Source organism: Heliangelus exortis, chromosome 1 (assembly GCF_036169615.1).
Source record: "Heliangelus exortis chromosome 1, bHelExo1.hap1, whole genome shotgun sequence".
NCBI classification, from domain to species: Eukaryota; Metazoa; Chordata; class Aves; order Apodiformes; family Trochilidae; genus Heliangelus; species Heliangelus exortis.
This window is the reverse complement of record NC_092422.1, coordinates 3,499,425-3,518,708: the sequence shown is the minus strand read 5'-3', so window position 1 is coordinate 3,518,708 and position 19,284 is coordinate 3,499,425. Positions and strand designations below refer to the sequence as shown.

Sequence of the window (19,284 nt, the reverse complement as noted above, 5' to 3'; positions counted from 1 at the left end):
AGCTCACTGTGAGGTCACTGAGAAGAGGGGGATGCAATGAGGTGTCAATGGGAAGACTTTATGACCACTGCCCTATTCTGTCTTTGATGGTAGTTTAGAGCTCTGCCGGGTGGTCTGGGGTTGGTTCATGGTGGGTGCTGACACATTCCTTGGAAAACTATGTTCCTCTTTGCCTTGGCAGAACAGGGAATGGCTCTTGGCTCTTCAGCTACGAGTGTGAAACCAATGACTGAGATGTGCTGAAGGTCTACAGTGCCTCTGCATAAATAAATTGTCCCTTTACTGCTGGGCAGTCTCACACTCTTGCCCTCCTTCATTAGGACTGTCCCAGTCTGGTCCAGACACTGGGATGACCCTGCAGACCTGGAACCCCTCTGTGATATGGAGCTCCTGAGCTTGGCTCAAAGCTACCAGAGAACCCCTAACCAGGGCAGGTACCTTCACTTCAAAGAAAGCAGATCCAAATGTAGGCCACTTGAAGATAATCTTCAGGAAGGCAAGCTTGGCTTCTTCTCTTGTTTTGCCTGCATGCTTATTGTAGTATGCCACGATGGACTGCAACAGAGAGCACAAGGGAGCTATAAGGTTTGTACCTTAGGGTTGTACCAAGACAAGAGGCCATGGTCTCAAGTTGTGCCAGGGGAGGTTTAGGTTGGACATTAGAAAGAATTTCTTGATGGAGAGGGTGATCAGGCATTGGAATGGGCTGCCCAGGGAAGTAGTGGATTCTCCATCCCTGGAGATATTTAAAAAGAGACTGGATGTGGCACTCAGTGCCATGGGCTGGGAACTACAGCAGTAGTGGATCAAGGGTTGGACTTGATGATCTCTGAGGTCTCTTCCAACCCAGCCAATACTACGATTCTATGATACCTTATAGCACCAGGGATGTCTGCTGGGAAGGCACATCTGTCCTACAAAGACAGACAGTTCTAATCTCTGCTCCAGTGAACACTTCACAAAAGTGCTGGCTGGCTGCTGGAGCAGGGCCTGGAAGCCAGGCAGGTTCTTCTTCCTTAGATGAGCTCAGGGTTGCATGGGGGTTAGAGCATCCTGGTCCCATGGGAGGTGTCCCTGCCCATGGAAGCAGGTTTGGAACTGGATGATCTTTGAGGTCATTTCCAACCTGAAGCATTCTGTGACTCTATGAGTTGTGCTGCTGACTCCATTAAAGGGATTTTAAGTTTTGATCCTCCAATGTCTGCAGCAGAGGAGAGACTGAGAGCCTTGGGAGAAGCTGAGAGCTTGCTGGTTAGGCACATGGCTGAGTTCAAGCTCCAGGAAACAGAAAGGATTTATAAAACTGTTTACTATCAGTGAGGCACTGATATTATTTTATGGCTTTAGACCTGCCTGTGCTTGTGCCACAGCTCTCCAAGCATAAATCAGGGACAATTCTCCCTCTGCCTTAAACAACAGACCTTGACATGAGGCCATCTCCCACCATGTGTCCCCAAGACATTGTCCCCACCACTACAGCCACATTGCAGCAAGTCCAAACCCCACTGCAAGGTGTGCATCTGTGAACACATTTATACAATTCCTCCTCTTGGTGATGCTGGGGAGGCTGTAGCTCTGCTAAGGCTCCAGAAAGACCACAGGTCACTCATTCTGTCAGCCCCACTTCAATGTTGAATGTCAGACAAGTCACCCAAGAGGTTGGACTTTCCCCAGCCAGGCCTGGGATATGACTCCAGCTGCTGTTTTACCCTTTTCCAGTCATCTGGAGAGAGCTGCCGGACAAGGTCCTGAGGCACCAGCTCCTTCAGGAGCTTGGGGATGCTGGGGAAGTAGGATTTGTCATCCTCAAACTTCACCCTGTAGATGAGAGCTGCCAGCTGCAGGACCTCTTCCCGTGTGCACTTGTGGTAACCACGCAGGTACTTGGGTAACTCCTGCATGGAGGAAAGAAAAAAATCAGAGACAGACCATGGACCTTCCTTCTCAGATGGTAAGTGGAGTTTGTGGTGGTCTCCAGCCACCTCTACATCACCTCCAAGGCTGTGCCCTGGTTGACACTCGTAGCAGTTGTGCTGAGGGTGATGGAGAGGGAGCTGAGAGCACACCAGATTTTTAGAGATCCTCTTTGGTCTGTAAGTCTCCTGCTATGTGGAATGGTGTCTGTGTCAGCTAAAGAGTTTATGAACCTACAGCATTGCTCACCCTCCCAGAAAATCCAGCCCTAGTAATGGCTACTTGGAATTAAATGGATTTTTTTTTTTTTTAATCTAGTCCCTCGTTACCAAAAGTAGCTGAAAATGTGCCAGGTGACTCCCTGAAGTCCCATTGGGATGCCCATTTTATCCAGGCAAGAACACAGAGAGTGTATCTATGTATGAGAGAGCTTTGGGACATGAAATTTTCTCTCCCACCCCAAAAGAAACAAAAGCAGAAGAACTGGAATTTCTTACCTCGCTGCTGGGACCATCACAGCTCATCCCAATGAATGGAAAGGGCTGAAAACCCTCAGGATGCTCCTGAATTCAGCCTCTCCTATATCTTGCTGCTCACCCAAGAGCAACTGGCCCAAAATCCCAGCTGACCTGGTTACCCTAAAGTGCATGAAGGCTGCTCCTTGCCATGCAACTCAGTTGTGTCCTTTGTGGTGCTCTACTTACAGCAGGACTTCTTGCTATTTATTGCAACACTTCATCCATCTGCAGTTGGACAAAGTCTTTGTAACCCACTGCTAACCCTTCCCAAGTCTTCACTGCTATTGGAAGGTCCTGGAGTACCTGGTAATAGTGGAAGATGGAGTCTGCCATGGAGTCCTTTCCAGGTGTTGTGTTGGTCCACAGCTTCTTCATGAAGAACACTTGGTAGGTGAGGGAAGGCACTATACCTGCAAGAGGGAAGCAGGGAGCAGACATGTAAAAACAATTCTGTGAGCCCCAGCTGGCAATCAGTGTCCCCAAAAAGCAGTGGTGCCCATGTGCAACCTGCAGGGACACTCACAAAGCCAAAAGGACCTTGTGGACAAACCCACACCCTTTCCCTTGCAAAGTTTAATAAAAGGGAATGAGTGCCTGGATTTGTGTGCAGGACTCTATTTGATGATGGTGCTCCCAGCTAATGCAGGGCAGAGGAATTCCACCCTGGAGAATCCATGGGTTTGCAGACAACAGACTCAGCAGAGCTGCAGCCAACTCCACTGTGGATGTGGGCAGTGAAGTGGGATGAATCCCACCACTGAAACCTTCCCAGGCCCCACAGAACTGCCCACGAGGTGCTCCTCAGAGGGGAATGGTCTGCTCCTGGTGCTCCTGGACTGATCACCTCCAAGGTGATGTTCCCAGGGCTGATGCAGACAGGACAAGTGCAGCAGTGTGGTCAAAGAGATGTGGCCACATCTTTTTTGATGTGGTCAATCTTTTTTGGAAGGGATGGAGGGATCTAGGAGAGCTCTGTGTGATCCACAGTGGAAAAAAACCCCTGTTACCATCTTTTGCTGGTCTTGCTTTCTTTATCCAGTCAGTCAGGTGTCTCACAAAGTCAAAGAAGAAATCTCCCTCAGGGACACTGATGACCTGGGGGGCAGAGTGCATGGTTACAAAGGCTGAGCAAGTAAGAGGTAAGAGGCCCCAAGGAGGGTTGCCCATTGCCCCACCTCCTGGGGTTTTTTCTCACTGCTTTGCCCCAGTGACACTGGTGTGTTACAGGTGGCCAGCAGTGTGCTGCAGGTCCTGTCTCTAAAGTCACCCACTCCTCCTTATTGCAGCTTCCCTGAAGCAATTAATTTCTCTTAATGATATCTACAGATTTTTTGCAGTTACCTGAGGAAGCTCAAAAGTCCACCTTTTTCTTATTTAGTCTTTTTCTCGAATCACAGATTGGTTTGGGTCAGAAGGGACCTCAAAGATGATTTAGTTCCAACCCCCTGCTATGGGCAGGGACCCCTCCCACAGCCCAGGTTGCTCCAAGCCCCATCCAACCTGGGGTGAGACTCTTCCAGGGATGGGGCAGCCACAGCTTCCCTTGGCAGCCTGGGCCAGGGTCTCACCACCCTCACAGGAAATAGTTTCTTCTTAAGATCTCATCTAAATCTCCCCTCTTTCAGTTTGAAACTGTTCCTCCTTGTCCTATCACTCCATGGCCTTATAAAAATCCCTCTTCAGCTTTCTTGGAGCCCCTTCAGGTACTGGGAGATGCTCTAAGGTCTCCCCCAGAATTTTTTCTTCTCCAGGCTGAACAACCCCAACTCTCTCAGCCTGGCTCCAGAGCTGCTCCAGCCCTCTGATCATCTTTTTGGGCCTCCTCTGGACTCACTCCCACAGCTCCATCTCCTTCTGGTGTTGGGGGCTCCAGAACTGGACCCAGCACTGCAGGGGGGGTCTCATGAGAGCAGAGCAGAGGGGGTGAACCCCCTCCCTTGACTTGCTGGTCCTGCTGCTGGTGATGCAGCCCAGGACACAGTTGGTTTTCTGGGCTACCAGCACACATTGCTGGCTCAAGCTGAACTTCTCATCAATCATTCTTATACACCCAGCTCAGCAACAGCCTAGAAGAGCTTTGCCTGCCTGTTTTAAGACCATTGGGATGACGGCTGTAAGCCAGGGCCATAGGACTTCAAGTCTCACCTGGAGCAGGTTGGATCTGACTTAGGAACACCACAGGGATTGCACAGAAATGCACCCAGGGTAGCTGTGAGGGTGCACATAGCTCTGGCATCACCAATGCTCTGGCAGCTGGGTCACCCCAAAGATCTCAGGGCTGCCCCAGCCTGTCATATACAAGGACCTAAAGAGAGGGTCCTTAGGACCCTGAGGGATCTGAGAGAGACAGAACATGGAGGGGTCAGTGTTCCATCCCATTGTTTGCCCATCCACTGGATGCTGGGAAGAGACACGGACCCCTCTTCTGAGCCAGCCCTGCTGCAAAGGGCCCTCAGGCACCCATCCCTGCCAGTATTGAGACCAAGTTGTATGTATATTTGCATACATTTGTATATTTGTTCCTTATCCCTACAGGGATATCCCTGTATATTTGTATCCTTATCCTGTTACTGCCTTTCCCCTGTTCTAATAAACCTGTTTCAGTTCTAATTCCCAACTTTTAAGTCTGCCATCCTTATTCCCCTTTTATCCTCTCTTGGGATGGGTGGAGGAGGGGGGGTGATAGACAACAATTCCATCCTCTGCTTTTTGGTCTGCCCAGATCCACTAAACTGGGATATTGGGTCACTCACCTTGTCAGAGATTTTGACGAAGAGGCTGAAGCCCTCAGAGGACTTCAGGAGCAGCCTGTTGGAGATGTTTTGGCAGAAGTCCTTGGCTTTTGTGCTGGACTCCACCTCAAATGCCTACAAAGACAGGAAGATCCTCACCACTGCTGTCTCAAAGTTAATTTCCACTTCATGGTTCCTTCTGAGGAACCCTAGGCTCAGATGAAGGCATTTAGGTGCCCATCACCAGTGAAACCAGTGAAACCAGTGGCATTATGGACTGTGGCTCTGGGAATGGATGCTTCCAGAAGCTCAGCCATGCTACTACTGTACTGTAGTGCTTTAGGATTCTCCAGCTGGATCCTGTACTGGCTTATCCAAGGCTCCCCAGGCAACTCAAGAGATTTTTCTGATTTAACAGTTAGATTGTCAGAGTTCCTTGTCTGGTAGTAAAGAAAGAGAGAGGTACTTCCAGGCTGATTTGTCCCAACTGGCTCTCCAATGGTAATGGGGAAGTCAATTTTTTGTAGCATCCACACCTTAAAACCCATGAATTGTAGTCAATCAAGCCCCTAGGGTTGATTTTGGTTGGTCAGGGGAGATAAGGATGAGCTTTTCTTACGCTGCTCTGGTCCAGAGTCTTCTAGACAAGCCAAGTTTTTCTGAACCAGATCTAATATTAGCTTGTTCTGAGATCTTACTGAGAAAACTGACAGCCATCCTGACAGAAGAGTTCCTTTCTCTGCTTCTTACCTCATCGGTGTCATCAGGGAAGTAAACCTTGTGGAAAATCTGAGTGGTTTTGTGTTGAATGGCTTCCACTTCTACCAGATGGGGTGGGTACTTTCTGGATCCATTCCTACAACAGAGGAGGTGGACAGTGCCACAGCATCAAAACCTGAACCCTTTGTTTAAATCTTCCAGTTAAACACATTTTTTTTTTTTTTTTTTTTTTTTTTTTTTTTTTTTTTGGTAACTTTGGCTGATTTCTTAATATTAGAATGTTTCCTACTCCTGAAGAGGAGAGAGAATTGGAATGGGGAATGTGCATTTGGGTTAGGTTGTAGGTGAATTAAATGGAGCTGGCATGGTGAAGCTGAGTAAATCAATCTCTATTTTTCCCAAGCTAACCAGTGACATTTTTCACCTGACGTCACTGTCATTCACCAAAATATTTCTTGTATTTTTACACACACGTTTGGATGGTCAGGACTAAGATGCCTTTTGGGGCCATACCTCAGGGCTTTCTGGAGTCTCTGGATGCAGTCTGATGCCAAGGGGTGATGTTTCCTGGACTGCAGGAACCTCTGCACATGGGGCAGAAGGATGTTACTTGGAGGGAAAAGGCCTGTACACAACCACAACAGCTCCCAACCTTTCTCTTCACTGTACCTACAGGAGGAGAGACCCAGGAGGAATAAAATCACACCACAAACTCTTCAGATCTACTTTGCCCAAAACACTCCTAGTGCATTTGAGCCAAGAGGTATGAAAAACTCTTACTTGATGTGGTTGTCTGTGAGCTGCTTGAGGGTCTGGCAGTAGATTTCATCCTTCAGGGGTTCTGCTTTCAAGGCACCTTCAAATATTTGGTCTGTCAGCTCATTAACTGAGCGGGTCCTTTTGGATGGGTAGTCACCCATATACTTCAGCACAGGTGGGAGGCAGGAGTCAAGGATCAGCTAACCAGGATGGTTGGGGAAGCCCTTCTGTCAATGATGTGATGAAGATATCCTACACAGGACTAAAGAAGTCCCTGCAGTGTGGTGGAGAGGGCACAGTGTATGGTAAAGGCTTTAAATTGCTTTAGATGTCCAGCAAGCTCTCTACCTTTCCTAAGCATCACACCAGCATGAAGAAATTATTTTGAGGTCAAGATTAGGTCAGATTCAGGGGTCTAGATTAGATTTTAGGAAGAAATTCTTTTCTGTGAGGGTGCTCAGGTTGCCCAGGGAAGTTGGGGTGTTCAAGGCCAGGCTGGGGCCTTGAGCATCCTGATATAGTGGAAGGTGTCCCTGTGAACTAGGTGATTTTTAAAAGTCCCTTCCACCCCAAACCTTTCCATGATTGGGAACATACACATACCCAAGAAAGGTTCACGTGATCATATGTCACTTGGTAACAGTACAGGTACCACTGTAAAATTGCCAGATTTTCAGAGGAGTCAGACACCAGTGGAGCTGCAGTGATAGAAGCCATCCTGTGATATGGCAACTGTTCTGCATGAGAACAGCCCACAGGTTTCTGAATTAACATGCATGACACAACAAGAGGTGAAGGATGAAATTGCAAATATCCTCTTATTTTTTTGCCAGTTCTCTTAATTCTTCCTTCTGTTACTATGTGCTAGTAAGAGGAAGGCAGTAGTAGCAGCTATAATGTAATATTAATTGGTAGCAGGCTTAGACCAGCTGTTCAAATCATGAAGTTTGAGTCCTAGAGCAAAGCCCCCCCCCAAAAATAACGACTAATTCAACTGATTGTATCTACATCTGTGCTCAACTCATCTCTCCCATGCTGTGTACACTCTGCCAGGCAGTCAGGCACCAAATCCCTCTCCCCAAGGCCATGGGGATTGCTTTGCATCCACACTGATAAGGGCTGCAGCCTTCCACAGCAGATGCATCTTGGAGAGATGGGTTCCCCAGGGAGTGGAAGGATATCAATGAAGGCCATGCAGGCTTCCTGGGACAGCTCCTCACTGCCCAGGATCTTTTTCAGCAATGGTTGTTTGATGGGCTCACGGGTGTAACACCACAGCTTGTCCTTCCCACGGTTCTTGGTGATCATGACCCGGCTCAGAGTGTGTTTGGGAGGTGGCCTGGTGGCAAAGGAAAAGTGGAGAGGTTACATGGATAAAAGGGATAGCTTGGGGCCAGTGTTTCACATGGGAAGGTTGCTACAACACCTGGGTAATGAGCTCTTACACCAAGGAGAACTTCACTGTCTAAGAAGTATCTATCTCCAAAGATATCCATTTGTACTTTCCCAGGGCTCATAAAAGTCCCTTATGGACCTTACCCAGGTACTAACACCAAAACAAACTTCTCTACTCCAGAGAAATTGTGGCTTCCCCCTTACTGGAAGTGTTGGGGGCTTAGGGCAACCTGGTCCAGTGGGTCCAGTGGGTCCAGTGGGAGGTGTCCCTGCCCATGGCAGGAGGGGTTGGAACTGGATGATATTTAAGGTCCCTTCCAACCCAAACCATTCTGTGTTTCCATGAATCCTTTCTGGATTCCTTTTCCTATAATTTCTGAGGATGGTTAAAAAAACCCACAATCACCTAAAATAATCATAGGAAAATTCCTCCAAGGTGTATGGCTTTACTCTCTCTTCACTGTCTGAAATTGCCAGCTGAGAAGTTCTGATAACATCTTGTCGTTGGTCAGGGGTCATTGTGACCAGAGCCTGTGGGATGGAAACATCTCTGTCACTCAATATATTTGATATAATTCACACCTGATGCATTCAGAAAGAAAGCAGATACAAAAATGAAAAGAACAGTGACTGAATAAGAAGAACTCATTCATTCCAGTTAATAGTCAGTAAGAACCACACAACTGTCATTTCTCTGTGCCACTCTCTATCAGTAATGCAAGGAATAACAAATGTTTCCATAGTGTGGATCAATTCCTAATGAAAATAATGTGCTTTGGATCCTACAGCTCCATACAGGAATTCCCTCCAACCTCAGATACACACATCAATATCCAAGTAATCCAAGTAATCAGGCCAACTGAAGGGATGGAGCAGGATTCATGGACCTTCCAAGTGACATGCATGTGGTGTTCCAAGTGACAAGACCAGAAGAAAGGATGAGATCCCTTCTGTTTGTCACCTCTCTGGGCCACTTTGCTTTCCACCTTATCATCAGGGAGGCTCTGGCCAACATCTTGCTACTTCAGAAAGGCTTTGACCTCCTGGGCCTTTGTATGGAGCCATTCTGTAAGACATCTTACCACTATCTCCAGTGGGGGCATGGTGACTGTGGGCAGGACGTAGACAGAATCAGTTGGGAAATCCCCTTTCTGCTTGGTCCTTTCATTGAACCCATTAGCCCACCCTGAGTTCATCACATGTTCTCCTGTGTCCTGGTCCAGAACTATGAGATCTCCCTTGAGGAAGCTGAGGAACCCAGACTCTTCTCCCACTGCAAGAAAAGCACCCATTATTTTGTTGCGTTCTTTCTTTTTTTAATTTTTTTTGCCATACCCCTGGGGAATAATTTATCTGTTTGTATCTTTACTTCTGGTTTGGGACACCCTACTTACCAGGGTTTGGGTTGTCTTGGAGAGTGACCACATACTTGGATCTTTTCCTTAGCCCTTCAAGGAAAGTCACCACCAGATCCCGGATATCCTCAGCATTGTTGGAGGTGAAAGTGTATTCATCACCTTTAATAGTGGCCAAGGTGAAGCTCTGCCCTTGCAGCTTTCCCCCTCTAGGATACATTTTTTTATAGGAGACATAAACAAGACAGATAATGGCTTTGCCTGGGAAAAGTCTGGTTTAGGGTGGGATCTCCAGCTAAGTCTGTTTCTCCTTACCTGCTGCTTGACACAGCTGTGATCTCGGGGAAAGAGAGCTCCAGGAGAACCTGCTCCTGCTCATCCACAAAGTATACCCCTGTCCAGTTGACAGCTACAATCACATCATTTTTTGGCAGGCTTGGTCCTGGGTTGAAGAAAATACATCTAAGCAGTTCATGAAGGGTATTAGGATACTGAAAATTTCAAAGTGTGATGCAATAATAATAATAAAAAAAATCAGCGTCACTTTTAGTAAGAGAAATAATGGTGGACTCACAGCTTCAGCTGTTTCTTATGTGGATGCAACAAAAAATAATTTATCCAAAAAGGACCAGCTAGATGGTCCATTAATTTATTTGTGGAGTCCCTGTCTCTCCTTTGCTTTGGAGCATCCTGTGTTCTACTGACTCACCTGAGAATTTGAAGGCTTCGTAAAATCGAGAAAACAGCAAAGGCCACTTGAAACGTGCAAAATCCACTACCTCTTCCTTGACTTTTTTGGGGTCTGTCCTCTTCTGAGTATAAATTCCCTGCAGACAAAGCAAATTACAACCAACATGAAGAACAAACCCAGTTATAGCCAGAAAAAGAGAAAAAAACCCCAAATAATTAATGTCACCTGAAGTTCTCAGAACTAATATTAGTTTAGGTCTCAATGAGGGCAAGGGCGAAAGTCCTGCAGGATCATGTGATATATTGGACAAAGTTCTGGTCAAATTTTGGGTTCCACTTCAGACCTCTGAGAAGGCTGTGCAAGCATCTAGAGTGACCAGTCTGCATGGGATTCATCTTGGCTTTCCCACTTTGGCTTTCCCACATCATCACAGAATCATAGAATATCAGGTTGGAAGTGACCTAGCAGATCACCTGGACCAACCTTTGCAAATGCACAGTCTAGACAAGATGGCCCAGTATCCTGCTGGCTGAATCTTCAAAATATCCAATACTGGTGAATCCACCTGTGGAGATTTTTCCAGTGTCAGACTGTTCTTATTGTGAAAAAGTTTCTTCTGGTGTCCAGTTGGGATCTGCTTGCACCTATTAACACTTGTCTTTGACATCTAACTCTTTGTAAAAAGGGAGTCTCCACCTTCTTAAGACTGGAGATCTTCCCCATCTTCTTAAAGCCTTGGAATTTGGTGATGAGGTCTCCTCTAAGCCTTCTTCTCTTAAGACTGAACAAACCCAGTAGGTAGGAAACCTGAGGTAGTGTCTACCTTTAAAGCTTTTCAGTCCTTTGGGTGGAAAGTGACACTCAACAGCCCCTAAGCACAGGCATCTGGCTCCATTTCAGACATCCTCAGATATCTGAGACTTCTGTATGCAGCTGACAGGTTGATGGAGGACCTGGAAGATCCAACTCAATTGCATCCTTGGGTCTCCATCAGCAGTAATAGGAGATGCTGATATAACAGGAGGTGAGACTTCTAGAACACGTAGAGATGGGTACATTTTAGGGGTCTTAATCCGAAGCTGGGGCCTGCTGTTAAATGAATGCCAATTCTCATGCCTGGATGGGCAGTCCTCATGGTGGGTCATTGGTTATGGGTAATGGGGAGGTTTATACAAAACTTGGCACAATAAAGTCTTGACATTGTCTGGACACATGAACCTCCACTGTAATACAACCAACACCACCACAATCCTGTCTACCAGGAATAAAACCCTAAAGATGGCACTTTGCTTCTCATAGTGAATTTCTACAGGTTGTCTTCTTGCCACAAAACCAGTGGTAAAGGTGAATGCGGGTAGTACAAAACCTCCCTTTCTCTTTGCTTTAGCTTCAGGCCAGGCTAAGAACTGAGCTATGATCATAGAATCATAGAATTGGCTGGGTTGGAAGGGACCTCAGAGATCACCAAGTCCAACCCTTGACCCACTACTGCTGTAGTTCCCAGCCCATGGCACTCAGTGCCACATCCAGTCTCTTTTTAAATATCTCCAGGGACGGAGAGTCCACCCTTCCCTGGGCAGCCCATTCCAATGTCTGATCACCCTCTCAGTAAAGAAATTCTTTCTAATATCTAACCTAAACTTCCCCTGGCACAACTTAAGACCATGCCCTCTTGTCTTGTTTAAAGTCGTCTGGGAAAAGAGCCCAACCCCCCCCGGCTCCAACCTCCTTTCAGGGAGTTGTAGAGAGTGATGAGGTCTCCCCTGAGCCTTCTCCAGCCTGAACACCCCCAGCTCCCTCAGCCTCTCTTCATAGGGTCTGTGCTCGAGTCCCTTCACCAGCCCAGTTGCCTGCTTTGGACCTGCTCTAGGACCTCGATGTCCTTCCTGAACTGAGGGGCCCAGAACTGGACACAGGACTCGAGGTGTGGCCTCACCAGAGCTGAGCACAGGGGCAGAATCCCTTCCCTGGACCTGCTGGCCACGCTGTTCCTGAGCCAGCCCAGGATGCCATTGGCCTTCTTGGCCACCTGGGCACACTGCTGGCTCATGTTCAGCTTCCTGTCAATCCAGACTCCCAGGTCCCTTTCTGCCTGGTTGCTCTCTAGCCATGATGTCTAAGATACATTTAAAAGGCCCATGAAGCTACTGAAGGATGGCTTGGGCCTTGGTCCATCTATTGTCCCCACCTTTTTATGTGCAGCTATAATGAGCTGAGCCCATTTTTCCACTGTTTTTGAAGCTGTGATCTCTCTGTCTGGGATGTAGGATGGAATTAGGTTTAGCAGCCTTTCCAGCACCATCTCTGACCCATAATCCACATAGTACTGCTGGGAAGCCAGTTCTGCCAGATCTTCTTCCTGTGGGAGTCCAAACAAGCCAAGTTAATGTTGTTACCAGGCCATGACCTCAACATCCACCCTCTATCACTCAAGGAACTCTGTGTGGAGGTTGGGTTTCCTGCTGCTTCAGATTGGTGTGGGGATGCTTCCTTTCAGCAGAACTTCACCAGTGCTTTTTGCACAGCTGAATTCAGGAGTCTGACCACTTAAGGCTTTGATTAAACCTTAACATGTTCAGTGCCCAGCACCATGAAACCCTGTACTGTGCGTGAACATAGAATCATGGAATCATTTAGGTTGGAAAAGATAAGTCCAACCATAAAATCATGTTCATCTCAGTCTGCCCTTGCACTTCACTCTGCTTCTGATGCCTGCACCCAGCAGTGGGTGATCTGTGGCAAAAAAAAGATCTCTCATGTCTAAGACTTAGCAGGGTTCACCAAACAGGGTCCTTCTGTGTACTCCTGACCTGGTCCTCTGGTTACAGAGTACCTGTGACCTTCCAAACTGAGGCTGTCCCATCCCTGGAAGGCCAGGTTGAATGGAGCTTGGAGCAACCTGGTCTAGTGAAACCTGTCCATGGCAGGGGTGTTGGAACGAGATGACCTTTCAGGTCCCTTCTAACCCAAACTGTTCTACAATTTTAGGGTGGATGAAGTGGCCATTCACTCTCCCATCCAAAATTCACCAGAAGAGAGTTCTCAGGCAACACATGGAAGTATCCAGTCTCTCCCCAGCCAAGAGGTTTTGATTCTTGTAGCCATCCCAAGTGAACACCACAATCCCCAAGCTAGCAGGAGTTCCAGGAGGAAGATGCCTCATCCTATTTGGTGGAGATGCCAAGGATACAGGTTGGACCAGCCCAGGAGCTGCTGTGATCCCTCACCTTGTCACAGCGGTACTCCCCAAACTTAACCCCTCGCACAATCTGTTGGTAAATGAGGTTGGTGGCCACGTTGTCCTCGTTGGGGTTGTGCCAAGGGGTGAAGATTTCCTTCCTGAAGAAGAGGCGCCACGGGGCGTTGCGCTCCTGCGCTCCCTGCTCCTTGGCGTACTGCTCACACTGAGACACAGCATCCATCACGTGGTCATTGCCACTCCCCAGGGAGGAGACCTGCCCAGGGCAGAGAGAAATGTGACATTCACTCAAAGAAATGTGACATTCACCCAAAGAAATGCTGACTTCTCCAGGTAAAGACATCCATCTCTGAGGCTCTAACCCAGCCTTCCTGTCTAATCAATACAAATCAAAGTATCTAGCGCTACTTGTCGGCCAAGACTGAAGAGGTTTAGAGCATATCTGGGTGTGCCATTTTGTTTCCAGCCACAATTCCCCACCCAGAATGAGAGGAGAACTGACTAAATATGAACTAGCAAACCAGCAGTCCCATTATGAAGTATTGTTTGTTCATACTGGGCTTAGAGACACCCTGTTTCAAAGTCACAGACTTGGAAAGAACCATGCTGAGCATCAGCCAAACCCAGAATAAAAAGCCTGTCCTGTTTGAGAAGAATTTATCACCTCTGTCTTCTCACTATGGGCTGGCATGAAGCCCTAAAGCACTCCTCAGAGTGAACATCCTTGGATGAATGTCTCCCCAAAAAAGACTACAAGGATGAAGTATAAACCATTTCCTTCTCCACCTACAGGCAAAGGTGGCCATACCTGGAGGTCAGAGTGTACTTTGTCCTCTTACATAGCAGGTGTAGGAATAATTGTTACACTGGCTTGCCTGATGAAAAAGGCTTTCACCTGATGAAATTTTACCCTAGGTCTTTTCTTTTTTTCCCCATTCTCATTTATCCTCACCTTTATTTTTATGGAATTTCTGAAAAACCTGCGTTCTTATGTTAAATGAATAGGGTTAAATGCCACTGCATGTATGGCCGTCAGGAATTTAGCTCATTTTGGAAGCTTATTTTCCACCATTAGCTTTCCAATCCATCCTAGTTGCTCCTTTGCAGAAACATCCAGGATGTTTGCTTTACTCAAAAACTCCCTCAAAGTATTTTGACCAAGAGTAAGAGTTTAGCATCACAGAGTAATGCAGGTGGAAAGGCATTTCGGGAGGTTTCTGGCCTAGCCCAATGGTGTGAGCAGGTCCCTTTTTGATCAGGTTGCTCCATGCCTTCTGTTAATATCTGAATATCTCCAAGGAAGGAGATTTCATAGTGTCTCAACAACACTGCTCCTGTGTTTGACTACTCTCAGTATGAAAATCACACTGGCACTATAGAAATGTTCCTTTCTGACCTCAAGGCTGGACGTTTTGCTGGGTCCTTCTGCAAAAACACGTGAAGGCAAGGAGAACCTCCCTCTTCTTTCTCAAAGCTACCCAGGAACATAACTGAAGATGTACCTTGTCAAAAAGTGCAATGTAAAGTGAGAAGCCAAATCTGTCCTTCAGGCTGATTTTGTCAGCCAAAGAATTGCAGAGTTCCTTGGCGGTCGTTGCGGAGTCGGTCAGCAGCGTTTTCGTTGTCCCATCCATAAAGGTGACAGGCAGCATGATGGGTTTCTTGGACTTGGTTGCCTAACAGAATGAAGCCAAACTTTATCAAGGTATGTGTGTTTCAGTCCCATCAAGACTATGTGGCCTTCCACTCCCCTGTGGTAAGCATTTTCTGATTTCTGGTCCCCCTGGCTGGCTGCTTCTCAACCCTACCATGTCCCACCAGCCACTGGAAGCACTTGGAAATCCCTGATTTTTTATTTAATGCATTCAGTCATCAAAATGCCTCATCCAATAAATTCAAACATGCTTGGGAATGTTCCTGGGCACTGGAGCACAGCTGTCTATGCTGGTGAACCAGCTAGAAAATGAGCAATTATTGTATAAACCGCCTGTTCCATCTCATCTATCCCCAACCAAGGGACCATTCCCAGTTGGCACTTTGCCTGCAGCCACCTTCATTTGGAAGACACTTTCCTAACATACTATGGGGGCTTACTCCATGTCAGCATTCTCGAGCACATTTAATTTACAAATATTGATGTAGCCAAAGGGATTGATCTTCAACATACTCTGGAGCAAAGCCAGGATGCACGGGGAATGCTGTATCTTGGAAATACCTGAAAATTCTTGAATGTAACAGGTCTTTTGCTCTCCTTTCTGTCCAACCAGAGATGTGGCTCCCGTGATAATGAAAAACTCAAACCCTGAGGCCCAGCTTCCTGGGAAGGGGGTGGAGGGAAGGGCTCATACCTGCAGCTCCAGCCAGCTGGGTGGCTGTGTCCTTGTCCCATTGGCAAATGTCCTCCTCAGCCTCTCTTCACAATAGGGAGCATAACCTGGAGGGCCTCCATTGATGAAGTTCCTTAAATACTGGTGGCAGCAGGGAACACATCAGTTAGACCACCAGTTCTGGAGGCCAAGTATTTGCCAAGGTTAAAACCCAATGTTTTATGGATAGCTGGACAATCTGCACCCTCTTATGTTGTCTATTTCTGGCCTTGGTGGAGGTAAGGTATCAGCCAAGAGAGAGCTTTGGTTGAATCCAGTGCAGCAGCTTTTCTGTTCCTACTATTGCTGCTATTTCTATTTCTGTATTTTAAAGATGTGTTATAAAATGTTACAGAATGTTTGCCAAAAAAAAAAAAAAAAAAAGAGTGAATGAAAAAGACCTATGAGTAATGACAAGCAAACACCACTCAGGACTCTCAGCTCTCAGTAAAAAAGAACTTTAACAATTTTGTTAAACAGATTTTGCTTTAGTTAGATTTTAAATTGTCTTTTAGAAGACCCTGAACCAGAATTTGAAGCCTTCACCCTATGCTAAAAATACAACCACGTTAATGTAGAGAAAATTAAATCCAGTGACTTCCACAATATGAAAGAACACATTGGGAAAATGTCACATAAATATAAATATTGTGGGCAAAAAGGTAGCTAAGACTGAGAGTTCTGTAAATCTTATTTTTCAGAAAGACTTTCTAGATAGATAAAGAGTTCTCTAAATGATACCACATGGCTGTTCCTTCAGTAACACAGAATGCTTGATGACACTGGCAGCCCATAAATATCTCTGTCAATCCTAACTCAGAGAAAAACTCTGAAATAACAAGATGCAGCCAGGTTCTAGGGATGGGAGCTGTTGCACGTGACAGCAAGCAGCTGATGCTGTGTAAAAGTGTAGTTTTACTTCAGCTATTTATAATGAACTATGTAACTATAATTTTTTTGTGTTTCTCCTTCCTTGTAGTTGAACGTTGCCACCTAAGTCCATTATTAGTTGAAAGAAAGATAAGAACAGAAGTGCTAATGTGCCTTGATCTTTGTTTAAGATATGATGCAATGAAGGCTTCTAATGCCTTCCAAGGTGTGACTTTCATATTTGGGTGTAGGAAAACAGCTCTAAGAGTGCTTCATTATCAGCTAAATCATAGAACCATACAAACCTAGAATGGTTTGGGTTGGAAGGGACCTTAAAGATCATCTAATTCTAACCCTTCTGCCATGGACAGACACCTCCCACCAGACCAGGTTGCTCCAAGCCCCATCCAACCTGGCCTTCAACACTTCCAGGGATGGGGCAACCTGGGCAAGTGTCTCACAACTCTCAGGCAAAAGAAATTCTTCCTTATAACTCATCTCAATCCCCCTCTTCCAGTTTGAAAACATTTCCCTTTGTCCTATCACTCCACGCCCTTGTAAAAAGACCCTTTCTAGCTTTCATGTAGCCTCTTCAGGGACTGGAAGATGCTCTCCCCAGAGCCTTCTCTTCTCCAGGCTACCCTTGGGCAGAGGTACTTTGAAATATTGTCATTGGTTGCTCAGAGAGGTGGTAGATGCCCCCCCCATCTCTGGGAACATTCCAGGTCAGGTTGGACAGGGCTCTGAGCAACCTGATCTAATTGAAGATGTCCCTGATCATTGCAGAAGGATTGGACTAGATGAGCCTTAAATGTCCCTTCCAACCCAAACCATTCTGTGATTCTATATCTGAGTCTCCAGAGCTACTCATGAAGTATTTCTGGGAAGTTCTTCACCCTCCTAAAATAATCTTCCACTATTAAAGATTTAAACTCACACAGCCTCCTGTGGCATACTTCCTCAGATCTCATTTCCAGACATAATTTAATTTTCTGCCACTTTGCCAGGGATTTATCTGCTTTATTAGCTTTCATACTGGCAAGGTCTGGGGATGAAGGAAGAATTTCTATTCTTGGCTCCAGCTCGTTCAGTGCTGAGGACCCAGTACCTAATATGACATCTATGGAAATTAATGGAATATCTTTATCTGCAGCAGGGTTGGGAGCAGGTCCACACTTCCAGGTAAATTAAACCCTTCCCTTTCTATGTGGAAATTTTTTTGCATTAACTTATAATTAACTGTGGGATACTATTCCTTGCCAAATTTGATGTCAAAGCCAGTAGATGCTTAAATGAACTAAAATACCTTTGCATGTCAGAGGCAACAGGAGAAATGAGAGCTCTTCTGGGTGTGCAAATTCCACTTGCAGCCTTCCACAATCAACTTCCCTGACACTATTCACTTAATCACAACTTCAGACATTCCCAGTGCTGCAGGAGGCATCATCTGAACTGGTTGTCTGCACTCTCTTAACAGTCACAAGAAGGAGAATCACTTCACAGAAGTGACTCGTGATCTACTTTAGACCTTGAATTTGGGTTCATGCACACTTTTCATAGGAACTTTGTGTTGTTTTCATTCCTGGCAGAGATAAAGACCAGGATTCCCTCTACTGTGAAACCTAGGAGAAAAGCTGGGTCCCATGGATGGAAAAGAAAATGTATTGGCAGATAAGTAATCAACATCTACAACATCTAACAACATCTACAATTTACCTTCACAAACTTCTCGGAGGGAGCAAAACATCCCACACAGAGGGACATCAGGATCCAACCCCTGGCATGGCTGCTTTTGGATGGGTTCTGGGTCAGCTGCTTGCAGATTTGACAATAGATTTCATCCCTGCAATAGCAATTGAAAAGAAAAAAAAAAACTATTAGAATTTTTCAACATGAGCAGAGCTTGAGCCAGACCATGCCTGTATGTGACTGATAGGTAAAAGTTTATTTTAGATTGGCAAAGATATCAATTTAACTGCCCTAATGGGGGTAACCCTGCTCATTGGATTGTCTCTAAAATGCCATCCATCACCAGTCCTGGAACATCCCTGTGCTTCAGTTAAGATTCCCCAGCCTGACTGACACTGCTTAGAGATGGAGAGAAATAAAAGGGAGTCTCAAGGTTCAAGGAAAATCAGTCTCACCTCAGGATGAAGGAGTCTGCCCTGGTTTCTCACAAATACTTCTCACTGATACCAAGAGAGTTTCCTACACTATGACAGCATCATCTGAGAGTCTGCATTTGCTGGCTGCTCCCCTTGAAACACCTGATCTTGGGAACTATCAGCTCCAGCAGAGGTCAAGGTTTGTCCAGCTTTTACATCTTGTACATTGAAAGACATCTCAATTTGGGAATTAATGTCCACTTTTGACTTTCACCTTAGCTTTCTGAATGCAAAATAAAGGATAATGGCACTTCCTCAACTATATGAGAGGCAGCAAATATGTTGGCCCATCTGTAGCACTGACAAACCCCATGGGAAAACCCCATGAGACACTTCAGGGCAGACTTAGAGTAGAAAAGGCAAAGGGTTTCATGGTGAACTGAGAGGAGAAAATGAAAATCAGAGGAGCTGGTTATCAGACGAGGAAGCCCACCCTGCAGTGAGCAGATAGGAGTGGGTGAAAAGAGCATAAGATGACATAAAAAAGGTTGTATCATAACACAGACTCATTAACAGGATAAATCAAAGATGTGCAGTTGGCCTTAATGGGGCACTTTCCAGTTTCTGATTGCTCAACTTAGTAGCTGAAATGAGTTTGAG

General features: G+C 46.1%; 1 protein-coding gene across 1 annotated transcript in view; it reads right to left on the bottom strand.

Annotated features, from left to right (window-relative positions):
• MYO7A (myosin VIIA) overlaps positions 1-19,284 on the bottom strand; it is a 115,039-nt gene that overhangs the window by 3,088 nt on the left and 92,667 nt on the right. Inside the window, exons 30-48 of the mRNA XM_071766289.1 lie at positions 18,236-18,362; positions 15,632-15,751; positions 14,786-14,959; positions 13,312-13,539; positions 12,273-12,443; positions 10,103-10,220; positions 9,709-9,835; positions 9,433-9,602; positions 9,121-9,311; positions 8,445-8,569; positions 7,825-7,982; positions 6,665-6,818; positions 6,398-6,553; positions 5,915-6,020; positions 5,186-5,299; positions 3,440-3,527; positions 2,736-2,842; positions 1,710-1,895; positions 439-555 (exon numbers count right to left, since the gene is read on the bottom strand). Coding sequence (XP_071622390.1) covers positions 439-555; positions 1,710-1,895; positions 2,736-2,842; positions 3,440-3,527; positions 5,186-5,299; positions 5,915-6,020; positions 6,398-6,553; positions 6,665-6,818; positions 7,825-7,982; positions 8,445-8,569; positions 9,121-9,311; positions 9,433-9,602; positions 9,709-9,835; positions 10,103-10,220; positions 12,273-12,443; positions 13,312-13,539; positions 14,786-14,959; positions 15,632-15,751; positions 18,236-18,362 — 2,737 coding nt within the window. The remainder of the gene's footprint in view (positions 1-438; positions 556-1,709; positions 1,896-2,735; positions 2,843-3,439; positions 3,528-5,185; positions 5,300-5,914; positions 6,021-6,397; positions 6,554-6,664; positions 6,819-7,824; positions 7,983-8,444; positions 8,570-9,120; positions 9,312-9,432; positions 9,603-9,708; positions 9,836-10,102; positions 10,221-12,272; positions 12,444-13,311; positions 13,540-14,785; positions 14,960-15,631; positions 15,752-18,235; positions 18,363-19,284) is intronic.